This window comes from Canis lupus, chromosome 5 (genome assembly GCF_003254725.2).
Source record: "Canis lupus dingo isolate Sandy chromosome 5, ASM325472v2, whole genome shotgun sequence".
Lineage (NCBI taxonomy): Eukaryota > Metazoa > Chordata > Mammalia > Carnivora > Canidae > Canis > Canis lupus.
This window is the reverse complement of record NC_064247.1, coordinates 64,465,636-64,491,002: the sequence shown is the minus strand read 5'-3', so window position 1 is coordinate 64,491,002 and position 25,367 is coordinate 64,465,636. Positions and strand designations below refer to the sequence as shown.

Here is a 25,367-nt window from a genome sequence, read left to right as displayed (position 1 = left end):
GAAAGACATAAGGAACAATGCCCCTGTGCACCCCAGCTCTGTTTCCAGTAAGCTCAGTCCCGTGGTCCCCTGACTGCTGGCTCACCCCTCTGTGTGGTGCAGAGGCCCATGGGGAGGCATCAGCATGGCCCTAGTGAGAGAGCAGGGGGGAGGGGGCCAGCAGGCTCTGCAGGTAGGAGACCTCAGTGAACATGAATCCAGCCAGTGGCTCGCTCTGCGGACACCCCCATCTTGTCCCACACCATGTCTGCGTCTGTTTCTGAGCCCCCTCCCAGTGACCCCTGGCCTCGCCTCCCTTCCCTTCGAAGGGCCTGTCAGCGGGCCTGGGGATGACCGCATGGCCCCTCCTGCCCCCCTGGCCCATGTGCTCATCCCACGACACCCACCTTCCTACAGTGTGCAGGTGCATCATGCAGGTTCTCCGGGAAACAAGCAGCAGGAGGCACGTGTGCACCAGGAGACCTGTTGCTGGAACCACCTCAGCCTTCATGGAGGCCAGGACGTCCCTCGGTCTGTTGTGCATGAGCTAGAGCGCCTGCGGTGCTCTGATCCAGCCACATGCAGAGGCAGAGAACCAGAGACTCGCCGTCTGAGGGCAGGAGCAGGTGCATGTCACAGCCCACACAGACAGCAAATTCACCTCCCTCCACCTCGTTCCACTCAGGCCCTTGGGGGACTGGACAAGGCCCATGCACAGGTACCGGCGCAAAGGCCAGCCCTTCCAGAAACACATTTGCAGACATAGCCCACCTGCACGTTCCTGAGTGCAGGCAGCCTGACCAGGGAGTTAACTGCCAGAGCTAGAGAAGTGGTCCCTGTGTACTTCCTGTTTTGTCACAGAAGATACTAGAAGATGATTCAGTATGAACAGTCATTGTTGCTGCCTCATGAAGGACCATCTCAGGGGAAGCTGGGTCTCCTTGACTGTGTGTGAGCTGCCAAGGTCTTGGCGCTGCGGCCTCCATCGGGCTCTGGCTCAGCCCCTCAAAGCGCTGCAGGGCAAGGCCAACTCTGGAAAAGGCAAAACAATGGTATGTTCTTTTTTTTTTTAATTTTTTTTTATTTATTTATGATAGTCACAGAGAGACAGAGAGGCAGAGACATAGGCAGAGGGAGAAGCAGGCTCCATGCACCGGGAGCCCGACGTGGGATTCAACCCCGGGTCTCCAGGATTGTGCCCTGGGCCAAAGGCAGGCGCTAAACCGCTGCGCCACCAGGGATCCCCAATGGTATGTTCTTACGCAGGTGGTTGTGATCTTGCAGAGCACAGGATGCGTGGCAGGCACCACAGCGGTGCCCACGTGGAGTGCCTGCCCAGGAGCCACACACAGGCGCCAAGGGGATGAATTTCTGCCCGTCCCTGGCCTCTGGACTTGATCTGAGGGCTTCCCCATCTGAACAAAAGGTCCACCTGCCACAGCCGAGAGACTCCCCAGCCTCCAAACCCTGCTTCTGGGAGTGGGGATCACAGTCCATACTTGCAGCTCTGGGCTGTGTTGTAGGGTTTGAACCCCCGCGGTGTGGCCTCTCCTCATTTCTTCCCCCCTGGTCCCTGTGCATTGAGGAAGGATGAGCCTGTCCTTCCTCCCACTGCCACCTTCAGGGAACTTAACTGTAAATAACAGAAAACCAAATTCAAAGTGGCTAAAGCTGGGATCCCTGGGTGGCGCAGCGGTTTGGCGCCTGCCTTTGGCCCAGGGCGCAATTCTGGAGACCCGGGATCGAATCCCACATCGGGCTCCCGGTGCATGGAGCCTGCTTCTCCCTCTGCCTGTGTCTCTGCCTCTCTTTCTCTGTAACTATCATAAATAAATAAAAATTAAAAAAAAAAAAAAAAAACAAAGTGGCTAAAGCTACTTAGCTCGCCTCAGCACCGGTCCAGAGGCAGGACAGTCCCTGATAAGTGCACTGGCTCTGCATATGGCCCAGGACTCAGGCTCTGTCTGCCTCTTCTGTTAGCTCCCTCTCCAGATGGTGCTTCTCACGGTTACAAGACGGCTGTAGTGGCTCCAGACATCACAGACACAGCATCCACCATGGATGGGTGGGGGCTGCTTCTTCCCATGCATCTGGCTTTCACCGGTGAGAACAACATTCCCAGGCTTGCCCTCTCATCTCATGACCAGAGTCTCCACAAGGAGAATGAGCCCATTGTGACTGGCTTGGGTCAGTGATGATTTGCCCTCCAGGGCTGGGCATCCGGGACCCCCCTTCCTTGAAGCACTTGACTCAGGGATGGTGGGAACATGAACACAGGATCCAGAGGAAAGAGGGAAGGAAGGTAGACTGGCTAATGTTCGTCCAGTGGTTATCAACAGAATCTGCCAGGGTGGTTTCCTGGGTTTTGTGATGTCAATCACTGACTTGGTGGCAGTGGTCTTGATGGCAGTTCCTACCAATACCAGTCACCCTCCTTAATAATCAGCAGCTCGTGCTTTGGGGTGACCAGATGTAAGAGTCAGAAGGGCTCCATTCACTCATCCTTGTCTTCTGAGCACCTTCCTCATGCGGGCACACCCCAGGAACCAGACGTGGCCTGGCCTCGAAGTGCCACATGGTGCGGTTCCTTCCAGCCTCTGCCCCCACAATGTAACTTCCAGATTCTTTCCGGCCAGTGCCAATGCAACCCCAGCTGCCCTCCACCGTCTGCTTGGGTCCAGTTTCCACTGAGCGAGGACTGCTCCCAGCGGGCCCTGCCTGCCCTCCTCCTCCTCCTCCCCATGTCTCGTCCTGCTTGTCCTTCCAGCACCCGTTCAGATGTTGCTCCCAGAACACCTGCCTTGAACCCACCTGTCTGAATGGAGGTTCTCCTGTTCCCGCCCTACTCCAAGAAGCACATGTTTATGTAGACGTTGTGTAACGATGAGAGAAACTACTTGTTCAGCCTTGGCCATATCGTGGGCGGTGCTGAGAGCTTTACATGGAAAATATTCCTTAACTGTTACAATATCCTTTTGAAGTAGGCACCTCACCTCAGGTAGGAACAGACCCAGAGAAGTTAATCTGTCAGATGTCACACAGCTGTAACGGATTGGACCAGGGTGTTCATCCTTTATTGCTGTATTCAGATCACCCTGGAACCTAGTTCACAAGTGTTTATGGTCTCACACAGTTTCTGGGGTCAGGAATCCAGAAGAGAGGTTCAGTGGGGCGGGCTGGTGCAGGGCCTCCCTGGATGTTGCTCTGGAAGCTCGGCAGGGGCTACTGGCTCATCTGGAGGCTTGAGCGGGACTGCCCGTGTGGCTGTGGGAAGGAGGTCTCACGCGCCCAGTGTCCTGCAACGTGGCTGCCAGTGGCCCCCAAGTGGGCAGCTAACCAGGAGCAGGATGGAATCTTAATGCTTCGGATGACCTCGCCCAGGAGTCACACACTGCCGTTCCAAACCTGGTGTTGACACAGGCCAGCCCAGTCATGGGAGGCGACGTGCATGGGCACAGGCGGTGGGAGGCTGACAGTGTGGATGGGATCAGAACAGGTCCCCCAGGCGCTGCAGGCTAGCCCACCCCCATATGTGCATCCAGGGCCCGACACCCGCTCCCCATGCCACAGTGCGCCAGCCTATGGCAGGAAGAGAATGTGTTCAGACATCACCAAGTTTCCCTGTCTGTGGAAGCTGCTGCCAGCCAGATCTGTGCTTTGCTTTAATCAAGTGAAAAAGTGCGACCCAGGTGCCCCCAGCAGTTTGGGATCATTAAGCTGGGGGTGTGAACAAACTTATGGGGAGGGGGCTGTGATTCCTACCCAGCCTCTCCGCACATTTCCAGGATGCTCTGGTTTCCTCTGGAGAGTGCTAGGGGTTGGGAGTAGACTGGGGGCCTCAGGGTGAGGCTGGGCTGCACCTGATTCTGCCCGCATTGTTGGGGTACCACTTGCCCCGCCATCTGCCTTCTGAAGGAGCCACCCTAATCCTCTAATTTCCGCATCCTGAGCACCCACTCTAAGGCCTCTGTGGAGGGGCTGCTGACCAGCAACAGTGGTTAGTGTCTGAGAACAGCTGGGAGCATCCTGGCCCCGCTGTCCTCCTAGCTGGAGGATGCCAGGAACGGAGGTGGGGCTGCCCCTACTGTTCTGTGGATGAGGGGCATCAGGCCACATCCCCTTACACTCTGGGGCTCTGCTTGGAACCAGGAGCAGTCTGGGTGGCCAGGGCCACACAGCCCCATGGAAGCCCTGCACCCCAACTCCCTCCCAATGGCACTCCACTTCCCAGGGTCAGATCCACGGGCAACCTAGGTTTGGAACAGGTAGGAGTCTCCCTCTGGGAGACTCTGGGGGTCTCCAGGGGAGGTGAGGAGCTCACCTGCCCCTGGCTGACATGGGCCTGCCAGCTGTAGGATTCAGCTCCCCCACCAATTCACAGGTTCGAGGAGCATGTGTGGCTCTCAGAGTGGTGCTGGGGGGCCATGCAGGAGCTCATCCCTTCAGAACACGCCTGCTTCCACTTCTCATGCTGCTTTGCCCACATGCAGTGGGAAACCCTAGCACACATGCAATTTTGTGTTCTAATTTTTGAATGTTAGGATTTTTAAAAGTACTTCTTTATTTTTAAAAAAGATTTATTTACTTATTTGAGAGAGCGCATGTACAAGTGGGGCGAGGGGCGGAGGAGGAGGAGAGAGAATGTCGAGTGGATTCTGCACTGAGCACAGTGCCCCCCATGGGGCTTGATTTCATGACCTTGAGGCCATGACCTGAGCTGAAATCAAGAGTCAGATGCTTAACTGACTGAGCCACTTGGGTGCCCCAGAAAGTACTTTAAATTTTTTTTTTTTTTTATGTATTAGAGAGTGAGCACAAGCAGGGTTAGGGCAGAGGAGAGGGAGAAGCAGGCCCCGTTGAGCAGGGAGCCTGATATAGGGCTCAACCCCAGGACCCCAGGGTCATGACCTAAGCTGAAGGCAAACGCTTCACGGACTGAGCCCTCCAGGTGCCCTGAGAAAGTACTTTATGCTATTTTTTTTAGAACATAGGTGGTCATAAGCAGTTCTAGGGTTCTGTGTGGCTTCCCTCTTCTCCTTTCATGGCAGCCCAGTGTTCGCCAGGCCATGAATATCTCTGAGGGCACACCTCATGGAGAGGACTTCTTATGGAAGTGGTTGGTCTGGCATTGTGTGGGGTAGAGTCTCAGTTTAAGCCAAGGGACACACATGTCTGGTGGCTCACCCAGCCTCACAGCCATGAGAAGGTGGGAGGAGTGCAGCAGAGGGACAGGACTGGGTTCTGTGTTCAAAATCCCAGCTCCATCAAGCGGTAGGCATGTGAGCAGGGACAGGTGACAGGACTTCCCTGTTTGTGTGTGGGGACAGGTGCAAGGCAGCCCTTTGCCTGACAGTCACACAGCTCCTTGCCTCACTACCTGGACCCCTGCTTGGAAGCACCTGCCCAGAGGGGCCCCAGAGTCTCCTCCATGTTTGAAAGCCATCGTGGTCACCTTGCCGGGCTTGATTCTAGAGAGCACTTACTGTCAGCCTCAGCCAGCATGGGCAGCCCTGACAAAGTGCCACAGACTTTGACTTCCCACAGTCCGGCCAAAGTCCTGGGGGATAGAAGGCCAACGGTTGGGCGCCGGCTTCCTGGCCAGGGCCTGTCGCCTGCTTGTGTCCTCACACAGCGGAAAGCATACAGGAGGCAAGCTCTCTGGGACTCATCATGGGGCTCTGCCTCACGCCTTCGTCTGTCCTAATTGCCTCGCAAAGACCCCACTTCTTCACATAAGAGGCAGAGTTTCAATATGTGAACTCTGGCGGGGGGGCCACGTTGAGGCCACAACCACAGACGGCATACAACCTGCCCACCTACTCACCGTCACCCCCACCCCCGCAGCCCATGAGCCACGGGAGTGCCTACATCCCTGTGTCTGCAACACAGCTGGGGATACACGAGTGCCTGCAACACCCACCCGCCCATCTCATGAACCTCTAGGAGGCCAGGGGCCCATGGAGACACTGAAGGCCCTGTGCTGGTCAGAGGAGGCTGGGGCCATGACAATTTCCGTGTGGATGGTGACCCACGTCCTTGCCCAGCGGGCCTGCTGGAGAGCCCTCCCTTGGGGGTCCTTTTGGTGTGTAGGAGCCAGAGGTGAGAATACAGCCATGGTGGCTGTGCTGGGCAGGTGATCCCGAGGTCTGAGGAGTCATGAAGTTTACATGAAGTCCTTGTCCCCACCCCCTTTAAGAATTATTTTGTAGTCTGTTTATCACAGTTCCACAGAGTTTGAGGGACCACTGTCCCCTTTCTGCCCACAGAGGCGACACAACTTACCTCCATCTGCCTGCATGGTCTCCACAGCCACCCCTGTCACTGAGTGCTCCCATGGTGGACACTCAGCCCTCCCCCTACACCCTTCCTGCACCCCATCCCTCCAAGAGTCAGCATAGACACGGGTAGGCCAAGGTGCGTAAGCACCTTATACAGGTTTGTGCTGCTGTGATCTGTAAATGCTACAGGGAACAGCCTCCTAGGATGTCTGCTCTGCCATGGCCACGCGTCCTCCCATGGTCTTTGAGGGAGTCACCCCCCTTTCCCTTGATCCTTTCGTATGTGACCGTCCCTCTTGGATGCCCAGACTTTCCCTGGATTATTCACATCCCCTCCCAAAGGAGCCAAGGCAGCAGACAGTCCACCGCTTCCATGTTCCTGGGGATGCCGTCAGGTGGAGGTTCCCCGGGGGGCAGTGGGGACGGGACTCAGAATTCCCCTGGGCCCATCTATTGCCGCCTCAGTGCCCGGGAGTGAAGTCAGGCCTGCCCGGCCCCAGAGGGGTTCGAAGGAGAACCAAGCAGGACTGGACGTGTCGGGGAAAGGAAGGGTGAGTCTGCCCGACCGGGCACAGAGGCGAGGTGGGGAGCCCCGACCGCTGCTGCGGACAGTCCCCCAGATGGAAGCTGGAGACCAGGGCACCAGCGGACTCCGCTGAGGACCCGCTTCCCGGTTCAAGGTCTGTGTGTGCCCCCGAAGGGCAAGGGGCCCCGGGGCCTCTGCTGTCGAGGCAGGGGGGTCCCCGTGACCAGGCACCTCCTGGGGTCGGCCTGCTGGTAGCGTCTCAGGGTGGGGGCGCCTAGGACTCGGCCTAAGAATTCTAGAGTCCCACGTTCCCTGCAGAACAGCGAAGCTGCCCCTCCCGTGGGCCGGCGCCCGCCCCGCCCCAGGCGCCCCCGCCCCGCCCCAGCAGAAGCCCGCCGCGGCCCTGCAGCTTCTCTGCCGGTCGCTTCCCCCCCGCTCCGGGGCCGCTCTCTCCAGCGCCACGGGCCCACCGGTCTCGGGTCCGGCTGCCTGTCCGGGACGGTCGGGCTCCGGGCCCGCAGGCTGCGCGGCCGCAGGGCACGAGCGCGGGGCGGGGCGGGCGGGGCGGGCGGGGCGGGGCGGGGCGGGGCGGGGGAGCCGGGGGCCCGAACCGCCGCCGGAACTGCCGCCTCCGCCGCCGCCGCTCCCGGAGGACCCGCTGGGGAGGGACGCAGCCGCGGTTCCGGTTCCGGCCCCGAGGAGCCGCGGGGAGAGGAGGAGCGGGCGTCCCTCCGGCCAGGTAGGGCGCCCTCCGCCCCGCGCCACCCCCACCCCCGCAGGTGGCCGGGGTCGCGTGCAGGGACCCCGGCCCGGGCCGCCGCTCCTGTGCCGCTCAGGCCGCTCCCCGCTCCCCACCCTGCGCCCAGTGTGGGGTGCACCTGCACACCTGGGGGCCGGGGCGGGCATGATGGGGGGGGCCAGCCTAGTGGGGGGTGCACCTGCACACCTGGGGGCCGGGGCGGGCGTGACGGGGGGGCAGCCTGGTGTGGGGTGCACCTGCACACCTGGGGGCCGGGGCGGGCGTGACGGGGGGGGGGGGGGCCAGCCTGGTGTGGGGTGCACCTGCACACCTGGGGGCCGGGGCGGGCGTGACGGGGGGGGGGGCAGCCTGGTGTGGGGTGCACCTGCACACCTGGGGACCGGGGCGGGCGTGACGGGGGGGGGGGGCCAGCCTGGTGTGGGGTGCACCTGCACACCTGGGGGCCGGGGCGGGCGTGACGGGGGGGGGGGGCAGCCTGGTGTGGGGTGCACCTGCACACCTGGGGACCGGGGCGGGCGTGACGGGGGGGGGGGCCAGCCTGGTGTGGGGTGCACCTGCACACCTGGGGACCGGGGCGGGCGTGACGGGGGGGGGGGCCAGCCTGGTGTGGGGTGCACCTGCACACCTGGGGACCGGGGCGGGCGTGACGGGGGGGGGGGGCAGCCTGGTGGGGGGTGCACCTGCACACCTGGGGGCCGGGGCGGGCGTGACGGGGGGGGGGGGGGGGGGCCAGCCTGGTGTGGGGTGCACCTGCACACCTGGGGGCCGGGGCGGGCGTGACGGGGGGGCAGCCTGGTGTGGGGTGCACCTGCACACCTGGGGGCTGGGGCGGGCATGACGGGGGGGGGGCCAGCCTGGTGTGGGGTGCACCTGCACACCTGGGGGCCGGGGCGGGCGTGACGGGGGGGGCAGCCTGGTGTGGGGTGCACCTGCACACCTGGGGACCGGGGCGGGCGTGACGGGGGGGGGGGGCCAGCCTGGTGTGGGGTGCACCTGCACACCTGGGGGCCGGGGCGGGCGTGACGGGGGGGGGGGCAGCCTGGTGGGGGGTGCACCTGCACACCTGGGGACCGGGGCAGGTGTGACAGAGGAGGGCCAGCCAGGTGTGGGGTGCACCTGTACACCTGGGGACCAGGGCGGGGCAGGCGTGACAGGAGGGCCAGCCAGGTGTGGGGGTGCACCTGTACACCTGGGGACCAGGGCGGGCATGACGGGGGGCCAGCCGGTTGTGGGGTGCACCTGCACACCTGGGGGCCAGGGAGGGCATGACGAGGGGGCCAGCCTGGTGGCGGGGTGCACCTGTACACCTGGGGGCCGGGGCGGGCATGACAGGAGGGCCAGCCTGGTTGGGGGGGGTGCACCTGTACACCTGGGGACCGGGGCGGGCGTGACAGAGGAGGGCCAGCCAGGTGTGGGGGTGCACCTGTACACCTGGGGACCAGGGCGGGGCAGGCGTGACGGGGGGCCAGCCGGGTGTGGGGTGCACTTGCACACCTGGGGGCCAAGGCGGGCATGACGGGAGGACCAGCCGGGTGTGGGGTGCACCTGCACACCTGGGGGCCGGGGCGGGCATGACAGAGGAGGGCCAGCCGGGTGTGGGGTGCACCTGCACACCTGGGGGCCAGGGCGGGCATGACGGGGGGGGCCAGCCTGGTGGGGGGGTGCACCTGTACACCTGGGGGCCGGGGCGGGCATGACGGAGGAGGGCCAGCCGGGTGTGGGGGTGCACCTGCACACCTGGGGGCCGGGGCGGGACGGGCATGACAGGGGAGGGCCAGCCGGGTGTGGGGGTGCACCTGTACACCTAGGGACCGGGTGTGACAGGGGAGGGCCAGCCAGGTGTGGGGGTGCACCTGCATGCCTGGGGGCCAGGGCCGGGTGTGACAGGGGAGGGCCAGCCGGGTGTGGGGGTGCACCTGCACACCTGGAGGGCTGGCCCCCGTGTGTGGGCCAGGGGCTCTGGTTATGGGCAGTAACCGCGGGGGGCCAGGTGCTTGGAAGGCCCTGGGAGCAGCCCCCTTCTGGGAGGCCGGGGAGACTGTGATCCAGACTGAAGACTTTGCTGGGAAGAGAAGGGGTGAGGAGTTAGAGCCCTCATGTGGGGAGATGTTGCGCCAGGGGCCCAGGTGGGAGCATGGGGGGAGTGGCGGGAGGTGACCACCCGGACCAGAGGGCCCATGCCCCGGCACCTACCCTTGTCGAGGCCGACTCAGTCGTTGGAGTGGACGCCAGACTTGGGATTACAAGCCTTATCCCTCCAGATGGCTTTTTTTTTTTTTTTTGATAATTTTTCTTCTTTTTTTTCTTTTTATTTTTTATTGGAGTTCGATTTGCCAACATATAGCATAACACCCAGTGCTCATCCCGCCAAGTGCCCCCCTCAGTGCCCGTTACCCAGTCACCCTATCCCCCACCCACCTCCCTTTCCACCACCCCTTGTTCGTTTCCCAGAGTTAGGTGTCTCTCATGGTTTGTTATGGCATTTTTGAGACGGCTTTTGACTTCCTAATACGGATATGGGTTTAAGCATGTGTCTTTCCCTTTCAGTGTTTTGATTTGAATGTAGTGTTCATGAATGCAGCGAGAATGTTTTAAGTCTGTCACTTAAAAACATAACCTTGAAAACAGCCCCCGAAACCCGCAGGCGTGGTGTTGAAATGAATGCCTTCCGCCGCCAGGAGAATGCGGTCCACTCGCACCCAGGCCACTGAGGCAGCAGACGACAGAAAGTGCTGGGCTCCACTTTATGTTCAGGCTCTGGGGGGCGTGGGGCAGGCTGGCGTCGGCCCATCAGGTGCCATTTTATTCATTTTGAAACCAGCCACCTTCGTTTGAATGCAAGTATCATTTATGAAGTGATCTTTGTCGCGGGGCTCCCTGGCGAGCACCAGGCTAACAGTGCTGCAGCCGTTGGTCCCCCTTGCGTGCCGACGGTCCCTGCACTGGCTGTGCCACAGTCTTGTTATTACATGGGGACGTGAAGGCTTCCACACGTGAAGAAACCAGGAGGAACGGGGCAGACGCCCAGATGTGTGTTGAGGGAGACCACAGGTGCAGCGCTGCGTGTTGGGCAAGGCTTCCGAGAGGCCCGCGTGTGCTGGTGGTCTGCCCTGGAATGTCACAGTTAAGGTAACAATGGTCTCTGCCATGCCTCTGGCTGGACACCTGCAGCTGGGGCAATCTGAGAGTGTCCCCGGGGGGAGGAGGGGACGCTCTGTTTCCCAAAATGCAGGTTTCTGTGCTGTTGGCTGAGGTTCTGTTGCAATGCTGCACAGTGACGCTGCTTCTCCCTGGCTGGCCCATGTGCGGAGACCAGTTTTGTGAAGTTGGGCCATTGAGACAGAAAGCCCCATGGCCTCACTGCATGTCCTTGGTGGCTGTGTCGCTCTAGGCTGTGCTGCTAGGGGAGATGGGGAGTCAGCCCTGTGACCAAATGAGGCCCCGTGGTCGGAAGGTGGGGTTTCTTCCTGGGCATTCTGGACCTGGGGGTACCTCACAACTAAAGTAACTTTTAATTTGGGTAAATATCACCACAGTCCCCTCCAGAGAGGTTGCGCTGCTTATTCTCCCGCAGAACGTGTGGGAGGATGGGGCCATCCCTTCAGAGCGGCTTGTGAGTCTCTCAGATATGTGACCCCCAAATCACTTGCTCATTAACAGAACAAAGCTAAAGTCCTCAAGGTCAGGGGATTTGGGCCCTGCCTTAGGCAAGCCAAAACATCAATCTGTTCAGGGTAGACTGTGGTCTCCCTCCCAAAGCACCTCCTGGCGAGCACCACCTGGCAAGCACTTCCAGGCGAGCACCTCTGGGGGAGCATTGAGAGGGCCTCCTCTGGGAATCTATTCCTGGAACTACCCGCTGTGAGTTCAGGTGCTGGCACCTGGCGGCCCTTCCTTCCCAAATTGGCTTTCTCTGCGGGTGCGCAGTGTCCAGGCAGCAGGGCTGATGTCACTGTCGACACAAACTGTTTAGGAACCAGTAGTTCTAATGAATAGAAGAATGCCATTCGCTGCTGGCTGTTTGCTCCTATCGCTTGAGAAATCAGAGCTATAGATAGTTACAAACACCCTGTAGATCCACCATCCAGAAAATTTTGTTTTTTGTCTTTTGTGTGTAGAAGAAAATACTAATGCTGAAGCAGAAGCATCTCCAGTTTTAAAAAATAAATGGCACCAGAACCAGCTCACTGAGGGGCTCGCGTTCAAAGCATAACCCCCCGTTCTGGCAATTCTTATTGCCGTGGAGCTTGTTTGTTTTGTTAGGTAATTATAAAGTGTTGTGTGTAATCTGTTTTTAAATTAAGAACAGAGAACAAAACTGTTTGGTGCACATAACAAACAATAACACATTAGTTTCCCCCTGTAGCAAGTTACTGAGAGAGAGAGAAGTGTGGATCTGTCAGGGAGCGAGCCTGCTGATGGGAAAGGGGCCTCGCCATGTGTCCCTGGGGTGGGGGGTGGAGGGCAGGGGAGACGGAGCAGGAGGGAGGCATCGGGGGCACCTAGGGACCCTGCCGGGGTCCTTCCTTAGCGTCTTTGTTCTGCTGGGCCTGCAGGAGGGGCACAAGATGTACGGCTTCTGTTTGACAGTGTTGTGGGCCACCAGGCATCCCACTAGCCCGTAGCACTCAGAGGTGCCCTCTGGCCCGGGAATGCCCTCTGCCCACGGGAATGGTGGGTGTGTGGTCCTGAGCTGATGTGTGCTTCGCTGCAGGAGGGATGGTGCAGGTTGGGCTCTGTCCCTGACCTGGAGGCTAAGCAGCTATGAATTTTTTGTGCATGACATGGGGTCAAAGGTGATCTCTTTGTTTGCTAAGAGGGTGGTAGAAGGTGAGGTCATGAGGCCCAGACTCGTAGTTTGAGAGGTGCCTTCTCACTGTCAGTGTCGAGTGGTACTCATGAGACATGCCTGAGGAGCAAGTGTGTCCACTCATGTGCTTCAGGTCATGGGGCCCAGAAAGGGGCAGGGCACTTGCCCAGGGAGAGAGGCACGGTAACCCCTGAAGGAGCTGTGCAGGTGGGGATTTCAAGCCAGGGTGAATGGCTGTGGCTGACCTCCCAGGCTACCCTGGCTCTGGATACACAGGAGGCAGAGTCCAGGGTAGCTGGCAGGCTCCTGACCTCTGGAATGGGGCTGAACTTCGGTTATAAACTGCCATCCTTGCAGAAGCCATGTGGACAGTGTACACCCATTCGTGTCATGTCCCTGTGAAGCCATGTCCCAGAGTAGGACATGGGCACAGAGCCAGAATGGCCCTCAAAGGCCAGAGCTTCAGACAGACCACAGGAAGCTGCCTGGCTCTCCCTTCTCTCAGCGCTCAGGACATTCCAGTAGGTGGCTGGCTAGCCACAGCCTCTCCCAGCAGGCTCTCCCATCTCTCTGGCCACACTGGGCTGTTATTTTATCATCATGTTAGCTGAGGGAGAGGGAGGAATCATGTCTTAGCCTAAACCCAAGCTGACACTCTTGGGACACATATGTTCACTTTATTTGAGACTCTTCAGGCCACCTCATTGCCAAATGCCCTCCCTGTGGGAAGCATGCAGAGCAGAAGCGAGCCGCAAATCTGAGCTCTGTGTGCCAGAGGCTCCAGGCTTTGCCTGCTGGTGGACAGAGAATGGGTGCTTGGCGGCCCTCGGGACTTATCCTCTTTGCACGTGATTTCCCAGCTCAGATTTTATTCAGAATTTACTTTAAGGGCATTGAATTTGCTTTCCTTGGTTTTACCAAATTTAGTTGTTTTAGAATCTCATATATTTTGCAAATTCTTTAATGAGAGTAAATAAAGCCCTGGAACATTGGACAGTAAACCCTGAAGGTGCCGCATTGTGTGTCGCATCTCCTGTTTCAGGACGGCCCCTGGTGGATGAAGCCAGGCAGACTCCATCTGGCCAGGTGTCCCACACACTGCTCTGCGGTGGAACAGGTCTGGTGGCAGTAACCTGCACTGCTCCTCTCTCTTCGGCCCCACTCCAGGTACCCAAGTGGATGTCTATAGGTGTGACGCTGGGCCACCTGGCCATGTCCTTCTGGCGCCTGCGCTGTGCTGTGGCCTCCCGCTGGCCGACTCCTTTGAGACGCGGAGGAAGCAGCCCCCTGCACACGGCCCCAGCCGCCTGTCCTGACAAGAGCGCCCCTGTGTTTACCCGCGCCCTGGCCTTTGGAGACAGGATTGCTCTCGTCGACCAGTATGGCCACCACACATACAAGGACCTTTACTACCACAGCCTCCGCCTGTCCCAGGAGGTGTGCAGGCTCCGCGAGTGCACTGGCGGGGACCTCCAGGAGGAGAGGGTCTCCTTCCTGTGCTCCAACGACGTCTCCTATGTGGTTGCACAGTGGGCCTCATGGATGAGCGGAGGCATTGCTGTCCCCCTCTACAAGAAGCATCCCCCAGCCGAGCTGGAGTATTTCATCCGGGACTCCCGGAGCTCTGTGGTCCTTGCGGGCCAGGAGTACATGGAGCTCCTGCGCCCAGTGGTCAAGAAGCTGGGGGTCCCACTGCTGCCTCTCTCGTCCACAGTTTATGGTGCGGCGGCCGAGGAGCCTGGGGAGGGGAAGGTTTGGGAGCAGAACTGGAGGGACCGTGGTGCCATGATCATGTACACCAGTGGGACCACGGGGAGGCCCAAGGGAGTCCTGAGCACTCACCACAACATCAGGGCCATGGTGAGTGCTCGCGCGCCTCATGCTGGGGCCTCCGGGGTGGTGGTCTGCTTGCCTTTCCTTTCCTCTGTGGTGCCATAGCTGCCACTGTTCTGCCGACCCTCCCTGACGTGTGCTGCCAGAAGTGACCGCAGCCCTGGGACCCATGGGCCCACCAAGGCATCCTCAGGGCTATGCAGCAAGTGGATGGCACTGTGGCCGGTGCACAATGGTGAGGGTTCCAGAGACAGCACCGAAATAGGCCTGACCTGGGAAACCCCCACACAGGACTCAAGGATCTTGTTCCGTGGCCTCGGTGTCTCAGCCAAGCTCCCCAGCTGCCTTATTCACCTATAACTTATATCCTTCCTCCTTCCAAAAAATATGAGTATGTGCGAGCAAGACTCTTGTATGCTTGGAGCAGTAAAATAGAGTCTCAGAACCACAAAGATCAGGTATGAGGTCAGTGCCCTTGGGTCTCAGGCTAGTTCGGTCCCCTCCATTGGGGTAAACTGAGTCCAGGCTGCAGGCAAGGCACCACTGATAGGTCTGCTCTGTCAGGAGACAAAGAAGACACACTTGTCCAGAGAGACCATCTGCTGATTGGTCTCTGCAAGGGGTAAGTATGTCACATGTGTTTGCCACAGTAGTCACTGAGGCATGCGGGGTGCCGTCCTCACTGGTACTTTGCAGAAGGTTCCACTGGTCACATTTCACGCTGCTCCTCAGTAATAGCTAAGCATATGGTAGAAACCCAACTCTGGGTTCTGTGACCATTCAGCTGGGATGAGGGAGGCACCAGAACCAGACAGGCGGTGCAGGGTGGGTGATTGGGTTCAAGTGTGGACTCTGCTAGGGCCTAGGATCCCACGGGCGGGCTGGAGCACCTCTGACTGCCTGGCGGTAGAGCCAGCAAGATACGTGGAGGACTTGGGACACCCCCCTCCCATCTAAGCCCTGACCATGTCCAGCGGTGTTCTTGGATGTGGGAGTCTGAAAGTAAGCCCATGGTCACATGACCACTGTCACCCTCAGAGGCTGAGAAGGGCAGGGCACCAGAATGTGAGCCTCCCCACTCCTCTTCCTCACCGGCCTGCTGGCTTCCTTCCTTCCCTCCTGTCTGAGGTTGTGCTGTCATCCCACAGGTGACAGGGCTGGTCCACAAGTGGGCGTGGAGTAAACACGATGTGATCCTGCATGTCCTCCCGCTGCACCATGTACACGGCGTGGTAAACAAGCTGCTCTGTCCCCTTTGGGTGGGGGCCACCTGTGTGATGCTCCCTGAGTTCAATGCTCAGCTGGTAAGTTGGACTAGATGCCCCACTCTGCAGTATAGACTTTGCCAGCTGTGCCAGTCCCCTGTTACTGCTGGAACAAATTATCCCAAACTAGAAGAGCTTAAAACAACACACGTTGATCCTCTCAGTTCTAAAGTCAATTCCATGGTCTCGTGGCATGAAAGTTGGGGTGTGGGCAGGGCTGCTTGCGCCTGGAGAGGCCTTTCCTTGCTGCCTCCAGCCTCTGACACCACTGCGCCCTTTTGTGGTAGCGCCCTTTTGTGCAGACCCACCTGCATGTCCAGGGGACCCTCCTTTCTCAGAAGCCTTACCTTAAACCATATCTGGAGAGTCCCTTTTGCCACATGAGGTGACATGTCCATGTGGACTAGGTGGGGCATTGGGTCCATTGCTCAGCCAAGCACACCAGCTTTCCTTTGTCCTGGAGCAGGAGGTCCAGCCGGGGGCTCTCTTGCTCTTCTGGTATGCCCCCCAGCACATTGTCCCCACCCCACCCCCCCCAGCCGGGCTAAGCAGCATGCAGTGATTAGGGTGCCACTATGCAGGGAGGAGAGACCTGGGTCAGATGCCGACCTGCCGCTGGATACTCTGTGAGCCTATGTCACCTCTGTCGTGGTCAAGGCTGGGCTCTGCACAGAGTGCCCTTGCTGAGGTCTGCACGCACGTGTCCTGGGAGGAGCCACTCTGCAGGGAGGCCGTGAAGCACAGTGCTTTGAAAAAGACCTGAGATTTTTGTTGATTTTCACTATAACTTACATGGTGAATAGAACTTTTATTCACAGGTGAAAGGTTGAAAAGGAGGATGTGGAAAAACACCTTTGTGTTCAGGTCTCCATACTAGTTCTCAAATCACAAAATGGCCAGATTGCCAAAGCAGAGAGTACAGGAAACCACAGGCCCGGGCCCCTAGTGTGCACAGGCTGCATGAGTTGGTGGCTGTGCAGGGGCCATCCAGCAGGGTGGACCATCCCCACAGAGTGGACTGTCCCCAGCAGGGTAGACCACCCCCAGCAGGCAGGGACCGAGCACACGCTGCAGCCGGCGCTCACCTAGCACTCCAGCTGTTTTTGTTTTTGTTTTTTGTTTTTTGTTTTTTTAATTTTTATTTATTTATGATAGTCACACAGAGAGAGAGAGAGAGAGGCAGAGACATAAGCAGAGGGAGAAGCAGGCTCCATGCACGGGAGCCCGACATGGGACTCGATCCCGAGTCTCCAGGATCGCGCCCTGGGCCAAAGGCAGGCGCCAAACCGCTGCACCACCCAGGGATCCCTACTCCAGCTGTTTGAAGGCTCTCTGCCCCTTGGAGGGTCTGTCTGATTCTCTGCCCAGCAGCTCGGAGCTTGCATTTTGGTCACCTGCTACTTTCCTCACAAAGGGGCCCTGGGAAGCCAGAGTCCCTGGTCTCCAGCATTCAGCAGCATCCACCTTCCTGTCTCCTGGAACAGGGCAGGGATCAGGGGCTTAAGCCTCGTCACTTCCTGCAGAGCTCTGGGCTTGTACGTACATGTTTGTCTGTGAGCGTCTGTCCTTTATTTATTTTTTGCATCCATTAGCAAGATGTATTCTAAGGTATCAGAAAAGCCTCAGATTATTTTTGGGGCCTGGAAATGCCAGACATTTTGTCTGTAGAAATTAACAGTGGTCACTGCTTTGCTTTACAGGATTTCGGCTCAGGATGGTTTTCATAGGTGCTGCACTTTCAGACACTGGGCTTAGTCTAGGCCTCTATTAAGGAACTCATTTAGAGCTGTGGCCAGGTTTCTGTAATGGTATTAGACGGCCTGGGGTCCTGGGCTCTATAGGTCACCCCACTGAGCCCAGTGTGGCTCTCCATGCCCTGTGATGTGGTCTGGTGAGATGGCAGTGATGTGAAGACAGGCAGGAAGGTGGGTGGGTTGACAGCCTGCTGTCACCACCTGAGGGACAAAGTATGGCTGTTGATTAGGCTGAGTCTCTCCTGCATCTGTATGGATTCCTGGGGGCTGACTCCCCAGGGTCACCGCACGTCATAGAGGGTGCTATTTCCACCAAAGGCACTAAATCAGGGCCGTGGGACCAGCTAGGGACCTGCCTGCTGGGCAGAGGCTGTGCCAGACAGATGAGGTAGGAGGATGCCCCAAGAACCCCAGTCATGTGAGGTCAGGGCTCTGAGCACTGAGACCACTGCTCCCAGGGGCTCAGCCATGCAGGCTGCCAGGTCACCCCCTGCCCAGGACACCGTTTCCCTTGGTTAAACATGCTGCCCTGGGAGACCAGTGGCCCCAGAACAGATTCATTCTGGGATCTGGAAAACGGGCATCTTGGTGAGAGGTGGAGGGTGGGAGGTACTTCCAGGCAGTGTGTGTGTCAGGGTGCCTACAGTCATGTAGGCCTCAAATGGGGGTCTCAGGGGCAGGGCGTGCACGGGAACCGCAGGACCCGACAGCAGCTGTTTTCCTGCCTCTGCTCTCTGGTTGTGGGGTGTCCTCAGTGCCCACTTTTGGCCAGAGTAGCTTCATAAGAACCTCCTTCTGTGTTGTTAAGAATTACAAAAAAGAATGAGTAGTGGTTTGATCCTTGGGGTCATTGCTTTAGGCTGATTCAGCCTTGCCTGGAGTGCCCAACCTGCCTAGCAGCCCTCCAGGGCCAGGACCTAACCCCAGCTTTCCAGTCCTGGCCACACAGCAGGCCATGTGGGGAAAGGGTGAGTGACCCTCACACTGCTGCAGCCAGGGGGTCTGGGGCCCCAACTCGTTAAATTTTAAAGCTCCCAGGGGTTCCTGGGTGCAGCCTGATTTGGGAAATGCTGTCTGATCTGTGCTGTGACATCTCACGGCAGAGCAGGGCCCAGTGGTCTCTCTGCCTCAGAAATGCTTTTGTGAATAAAAGGGAGGGCCGAGGAGGCTTGTTTTCCGCAAGGAATTCCCCAAATGTGCAGTTTTTAGTTTATGGATGAGTTGGGACAACATGGAGGAGACACTGCTGCTATAAATGTCATGCTTCAGGACAGCAGCTACTGCCTCTGCTGACTTGGGTAAATTCCAAGACAGGCGTCCTTAGGAGGCAGCATCTGGTAGATGTTCTCTGTGTGCTGGGGTCACATGCCAGCATGAAGGTCTGTAGGACTGGTCAGCACCCTTCATTTGGCTGACCATGTGCTCCATCCTTCCTTTAGCCTCATGTGGGAAGCCTGGGGACCACGTGTACGGCCAGTAGAGAAGGCCTGGCCAGGACCATGGGACCCCGGAATGGATGGACAGCTCATGAGCCCTGCCCTCCCTCCTCTCATGCCAGGGCAGCAGGTGAGGGATGAACCCCCTCACGGTGCCTCCCTGGGAAGTGGTACAGTGGAAGTCTGTCCCGTCATGTGCACTCTGGTCCACGTATTGCTGGTAACAGGTAGGCCCTGGGTGGGCAGGGTAAGATCTGGCCAAGTTCAGGGTGTTGTCAGGACTCATCAGGCCGGGAGGTGACGGGGTCTGCAACAGGTCAGCCATGCATTTAAATGCTATGTGGCATCAGGCAGTTCCTCCTCAGCCAGATCAGGACATCCACACTCATTTCGACCTCAGTCCTCCCAAAGCCGCACCTTCCCCAGTGACAGGTGACCATGAGGGTGCTGCCCAGGACGGCACTGTTTTGACAGACCCACGCTTCTGCTCCACATGGGATTTCCAACAAGTCTGCATTCCAGAGCTTGGAAAGGACCTTAGGTGTAGTTGGATCAGTGCCATGGTGGGGGGCAGAGATGGAATTGCAGGCCCAGGTCATGGTCATGGCCACGCCAGGGCTGTGAGGACCCTGTCAGGCAGCTGTCCCATCCACATGGATTTCCTGTCCTTGCTGGGCTTGCTGCTTGGTACCCCCTGGTTTTGATCTATTAGGTCTGTCCCCTCTCTACTCAGCAGGAGGAAGTGTGGATTGCAGGAAGCTTGCCATGTTTTATCTTCACTTCTCGTTTCTCTGCTCAGTAATAAAGTGGGGTCATGTCCACCTAAGTGAACTTCCTCAGTCATGCCAAATGTTTGGTTGAACATCTATTCTTAGTATTTTCTGACTAATAAGTATTCAGTTCATTGCCTGTAAAGAATTGTACATTATCAGTTTTAGAGGTCTTTAGAGAGATAATTTAATCTAAACCCTTTTATCATAATCTTAAAACTTGTTAAAGTAGGTAATGTTTCAGACATCTACAAGAGAGAGGAATGCCCATGTGCCTTTGCCCAGCCTCGGCTGCTCCTGACTCAGGGTCATTCTTGTTTGAGCTGGAAACACCTTCTCCCGTGTCAAGGTTAGTTTGAAAGGAATGCCAGCTATCAGATGATTTCTGCATCTCTAAAAGCTAAGGATGCTTTTTCTTAGAGTTGTGACAGCACTGTCATCACAGGGAGTAAAGAACAAGAGTCTCTGCTGTCATGTGTCACCAGCAGTACCCTCACTGCCAGGACCACCTCAGTCTCCATTGTGTTGGGATTAGATCTAAATGATGCCTGCCTCGTGCAGACACCACCTGTGGCTTCCCCTGCAGGTTCCTCTCTGTTTTCCTGGCATGTTGAGTTTGTTTAAGAAATCAGGCTGTGGGTCCTGTAGATTTGGCAAAGTCTGTTTTATGCAGATTGCATTCCGATAGCGTCATTAAACGTGTTTCCCTGTCCCCTGTATTTCCTGAGAATTGGTGATGAGATTCTGGGTTTCTGTGTTGCTGTGGTGATGGTGGGGAGACTTTAGGATGGTGAATGTCTGCCTGCAGGGGCATGTTGTCATGGCTGCATTTACTTTCATTGATAACAGTTTACGTATGTAAACTAAATTGTATGTACATTAGGTGTGCAGCATCTGTCTTTATGTCTGTGACACACCTGTGCAGCCATCCACACCCGGATGAAGACAGTGGACATTCTCTTCACCCCAGAAGGTCTCCTCCTGCCTCAGTGCCCTCCCCAAACCCACCAGAGCTAATGCTAGCCCAACTCCTGAACTGTGGACGCCTTCCACATGCTCTTGTGGGCATGAGCTTTACAGGGCATGCTCCTTTGTGCTCTTTAGCTCATCGCATGGTACTGAGATGTATTCTCACACTGCATCACTTGTCACTTGGTCTTTTGTGTTGCTATGTTTTGTCCTCTTGCTTGTCCATGCTGCCCCTGAAGGACGTTGGGTTGTTTCCAGTCTGAGGGACATTATGAATAAAGCTGCAATGGACATTCTCATAAGGATCTTTTTGTGGACACCTCTCTTGGGTCTCTGCTGGACGCCCACCAGGCCGGACACATCTTTAATTTTGGTGAAACTGTGGAAGAGTTCTCCAGGACAGCTGTATGTTTAATCCCCCACAAGCAATGGGTGAGAGTGGCTCCATGTTCTCACCAACACTTGACATTGATAGTCATGTGACTTCCAGCCATTTCAGTGGGTGTCGAGTATGTGTGCATTTCCGCTTCCTTTTGTTGAGATGTGGTGCACACACCGTGGGATCTCAATATACATAGTTCACTATGTTGTGGTGAATGTGTGTGGGCCCTCTGGGCTCGGGATCTAAAATGTTCCCATCCTGCCGGGAGATCTGTTGTGCCTCCTTCCAGCCACCTCATCGCATTTTATTACCATGACACCACTGATCTGTTCCTGAACCTTACACGTGCTGGGCTCACAGTGACCATAGTCCTGTATCTCATTGCTGTCACCATGACATCTTTGAGATTTATCCACATCCACCTGACAACAGTTAATGCCTCCTCATCAGCAGGGGTCCCACTGCTGCTCATCCATTTTCCTGTTGGTAGACATTGGGGTGGTGTCCATTTTGGCTTTATGAGTAAAACAGCCAGGAACATTCCATTGAAGTTTTTCTACAGATGTATATTTTCATTTCTTTGGGGTAAATACACAGGGGTAGGATTACTGGGTTGTGGAGTCATGTAGTTTGACTTTATGAGAAACTGCCAAAATGTGGTTTCTGTTTTCTGCTTCTGTCAGCAGTGACAAGGGTGGCAGAGCTCCACCCCTGCTAGGCTTTTTGCATTTCGTCCACCCTCCTGCATGTGCCCTGCTACATCATTTTTGTTATAAAATTTGCATTTCTTTTGAGTACTTTCTCATGTGCTTGTTGGTCATTCAAAAATATTTTCAAATTGAGCTTTTTGTTATTGGTCTGTAGGTGTTCTTTATATATTCTGGATAAAAGGCCTTTGTCAGAATAACATATTGTGAATCTTCTCCAGTCTGGTTTTGGTTTCACAAACCAATGTCTTTTTTAAGTGTCTTGTGATACAGAGAATTTTTACTTTTGTAACTCTGATTTGGAAGTGGTCATGGTGTGGATATCATTGACTTATTCACAGTTTTTGGAGAAAGCATTAACATTGCACAATTGATTGCTAGCTATTGGTTTTATAGTTGCTGTATATGAGCTCAAGGATGGACTAGCTCCTCCTTGTCTGCTGAGAGCTCTTATCTTAGAGGGGTAGAGTATTACTTACGGCCTTATCTACTGTGATGATCACATGGCATCTGCCCCTTTATTTACTTATTATCTATTTCCCCCTTTAGTCTGCTAATGCAGTTACTTACACTGATTAAAGTCTGTCGTGTTTCTAGCTTCCTAACCTTGCAGCCCTGCGAGCAGACTTCCTAAGGGTGGGATGAATTGTCCTTTTATGTGTTGCTAGATCTGATTTGCTGATATTTTGCTTAAGCTTTTGCATCTATGTTTAGAAGGAATACGGGTCTGTAGCCGTCTCATGACCTCCTTGCTGGGCTTCTGTGTTGAGGCAGTGCTTCCCTTTTCAGGGCTTTTCCTCCCTGGGCAGGTTGGTGTAAGGCTGACACTGCTCTTCCCTTGAGTGTGTACTGAGGTCACCCTGGAAGCCATGTGGGCCAGACCTCTCTCCAGAAGGGCTTTTAATTAAGGGTTCAGTTTCTTTAACATATGTAAGACTTCTAATATTTCCTATTTTGTTTCTTATGTCAGTTTTAGTAAGTTTTTGTTTTTAAAGGAAATTGTCCATTTCATCAAAACTGTGAAATTCATGGTAGTTCATAGTTTCTCTTCTGTGTCCCTGGGATCTGTGGTGATGCCTCCATTAGCACTGATACAGGTGGTTTATGTTTTCCTCCCATTACTGTGCTCACTCTTGTGTCACAGTTTTTCTCTAATGCACCTGTGATTTCTGTGCCTTCGACCTCTTGTTCTTTATTCCTTCCTGACTTCGTCTTCATGACACATCATCATTGTTACTTTAAGTCGTCAGGAGTCTATAACTTCTATGGTGATTACCAGGCCTTTCCTTTTGTGGCCCTCCCCCATGCTCTTTCAGGTTCATGAGTCTCCAAGCTTGTTTCCCTGAAGTGTTCATGTTGTATCTTTCTCACACCTCTGCCGAGATGTATTTCTCATACTGTGAAAGTCACTATTGTACATGATTAAGTGATTTTTCATAAACCTAGAGTTGCCCAGCCATTGTCTCACTCCCTACTCCCATGCAGCCCTGTCTGCCTGTCTCTGCATGTTTCCTTCCCTGGACACTGCATGACACCAAGTCCTATGGCTTGCAGGGTCTTATGTCTGCTTCCTTCTTTGTGCAAAACATCTCTGAGTCTCACTCATGTTGTAGCACGTGGGCCAGTGGTTGCTCTTTTTGTTTCTGAAGAGCACCCCATTGTGTCGCTTCACATGCTCTCTTCGCCTGTGAACCATCCAATGGGCTTTGGGTTGCTTCCAGTTTTTGTCCATTAGGAATAACGCTGCTGTGAACATTTGCACCCAAATCCCTGTGTGGTCATGTTTTCACGTACCTTATAGAGATATGCGGGAATAGATTATCGGATTGTAGGGCAAGTTTATGTTTTGTATTTCAGGAAACTGCCCAACTATTTCCCACATTGGCTCTTGATTACATTCTCACTAGCAGTGTGCAAGGACCCTAGTCTTGCCACATCAGTGCCAGCCCTTCTTGTTGTTTAAGTTATTGTTAGAGTTATTCTAGTACATATAAAGTGAGATCTACTATGGTTTCCATTTGCATTTCCTTTTCAATTTTAAGATCATTTGAGAGAGAGAATATGAGCAAGGAGGGACAGAGGGAGAGAGAATCTGCAACAGACTCAACACTGAGTACAGAGCCCAATATGGGGCTCAATCCCACAACCCTGAGATCATGACCTGAGCTGAAATCAAGACTCAGACACTTAACCAACTGAGCTGTGCCCCCTCAGTTTGCATTTCCTTAATGACTAATGATGTTGAGCATTTTTTTCATGGTCTTGCTTGCATCCTTATATCTTCCTGGGTGAACTGTTTAGACCTTTTGCCCATTTTTATACTCGTTATTTATCTTATTGATTAGTGATTATTTGTATATTCTGGATATGTCTTTTGTCAGATGGTTTGCAAATATTTTCTCCCAGTCTGGCTTGTCTCTTCATTTTTTATTTTTTTATTTTTTTAGATTTTATTTATTTTTTCATGAGAAGCACAGAGGCAGAGACATAGGCAGAGGTAGAAGCAGGCTCCCTATGGGGAGCCCAGTGTGGGTCTCCATCCCAGAACCCTGGGATCATGACCTGAGTTGAAGGTAGACGCTCAACCACTGAGCCACCCAGGTGCCCTATCTCTTCATTTTCTTAATGGTATCTTCTGAAACACGTTTTTAGTTTGATGAAGTCCATTGTATCAATTAATTTCCTAGATCATGCTTTTGGTGTCATATCTGAGAAATCTTTGCTCAAACAAGATCATGAAGATTTTTTCCTAGAAGTTTTATAGTTTGAGCTTATGCATTTAGGTCTCTGATTCAGTTTGGATTAATTTTTGTATGTGACAAAGGTCTAAAATTCATCTTTTTGTATGTGGTGTTCAGTTGATCTAACACTGTTAAAAAAATTATTCTTTACCCATTTGAAATGGGGGCTCCTTTGTCAAAAACCAGTTGGGGGACGCCTGGGTGGCTCAATGGTTGAGCGTCTGCCTTTGGCTCAGGGCGTGATCCTGGAATACCAGGATCAAGTCCCACATCAGGCTGCCTGCATGGAGCCTGCTTCTCCCTCTGCCTGTGTCTTTGCCTTTCTCTCTGTATCTCTCGTGAATAAGTAAACAAATAATCTTAAAAAAAAAAAAAAAAAACACCAGTTGGCCATGGGGCACCTGGGTGGTATGGTCAGTTGAGCATCTGACTCTTGGTTTCAGCTCAGGTCATGATCTGAGGGTTGTGAGATCGAGCCTCTGTCAGGCTCTGTGCTCAGGGGGGGAGTTTGCTTCTCCCTCTCCCTCCTCCTCTGCCCCTCCCCCGCACTTGCTTGCGCATGCAGGTGTGCTCTCTCTCTCTTTCAAATGAATAAATCAATAAATCAGTAAGTTTTTATTTTTATTTTTTTTAAGGAAACCAGGCTTTTTTTTTTTTTAAAGATTTTATTTATTTATTCATGAGAGACACAGAGAGAGAGAGGCAGAGAAACAGGCAGAGGGAGAAGCAGGCTCCATGCAGGGAGCCGGATGTGGGACCCCATCCCAGATCTCCAGGATCACACCCTGGGCTGTAGGCGGCGCTAAACCACTGCGCCACCAGGGCTGCCCAATCAGTAAGTTTTTAAAACAAACAATTGGCCACACATGTATTGGTTTATTTGTGGGCTCTGGTTGGTCATTCATCTGGAGGTCTGATCTTCCACCAGCACCACGCTGCACTGGTCACTCTTGCATTAGAGCAAGTTTAAGAGTCGAGAAGAATGAGCCCTCCACACTTATTCTCTCCTTTTTCACGCTTGTTTTGGCTCTTTTGAGTCTCTACCGTTCCATGAGAGTGGTAGAGTCAGCTTGTTGGTTGTTGGAACCAGAGTTTGTTGGGGGGAGCACGTTGATACTGTGGCTTGGGTGGGGAGACTTGCCATCTCATCCATGTTG

The 25,367-nt window shown here is 55.1% G+C and overlaps 1 protein-coding gene across 7 annotated transcripts in view; it reads left to right on the top strand.

The window, feature by feature from the left end:
* Window positions 1–7,400: 7,400 nt before the first annotated feature.
* The window catches only part of ACSF3 (acyl-CoA synthetase family member 3), a 55,174-nt gene continuing 37,207 nt past the window's right edge, over window positions 7,401–25,367 (top strand). The window contains exons 1-4 of one of the 7 annotated variants that reach the window (XM_049110591.1): window positions 10,006–10,672; window positions 11,662–11,806; window positions 13,521–14,213; window positions 15,335–15,490. In XM_049110591.1, the coding sequence (XP_048966548.1) occupies window positions 13,533–14,213; window positions 15,335–15,490 (837 nt within the window). In that variant the 5' untranslated portion in view covers window positions 10,006–10,672; window positions 11,662–11,806; window positions 13,521–13,532. Of the gene's footprint in view, window positions 7,523–10,005; window positions 10,673–10,926; window positions 11,807–13,395; window positions 14,214–14,245; window positions 14,809–15,334; window positions 15,491–18,644; window positions 18,772–25,367 lie in introns of those variants that run through there. The other 6 variants (XM_025427114.3, XM_035715831.2, XM_049110592.1 and 3 more) reach the window with 6 other exon arrangements.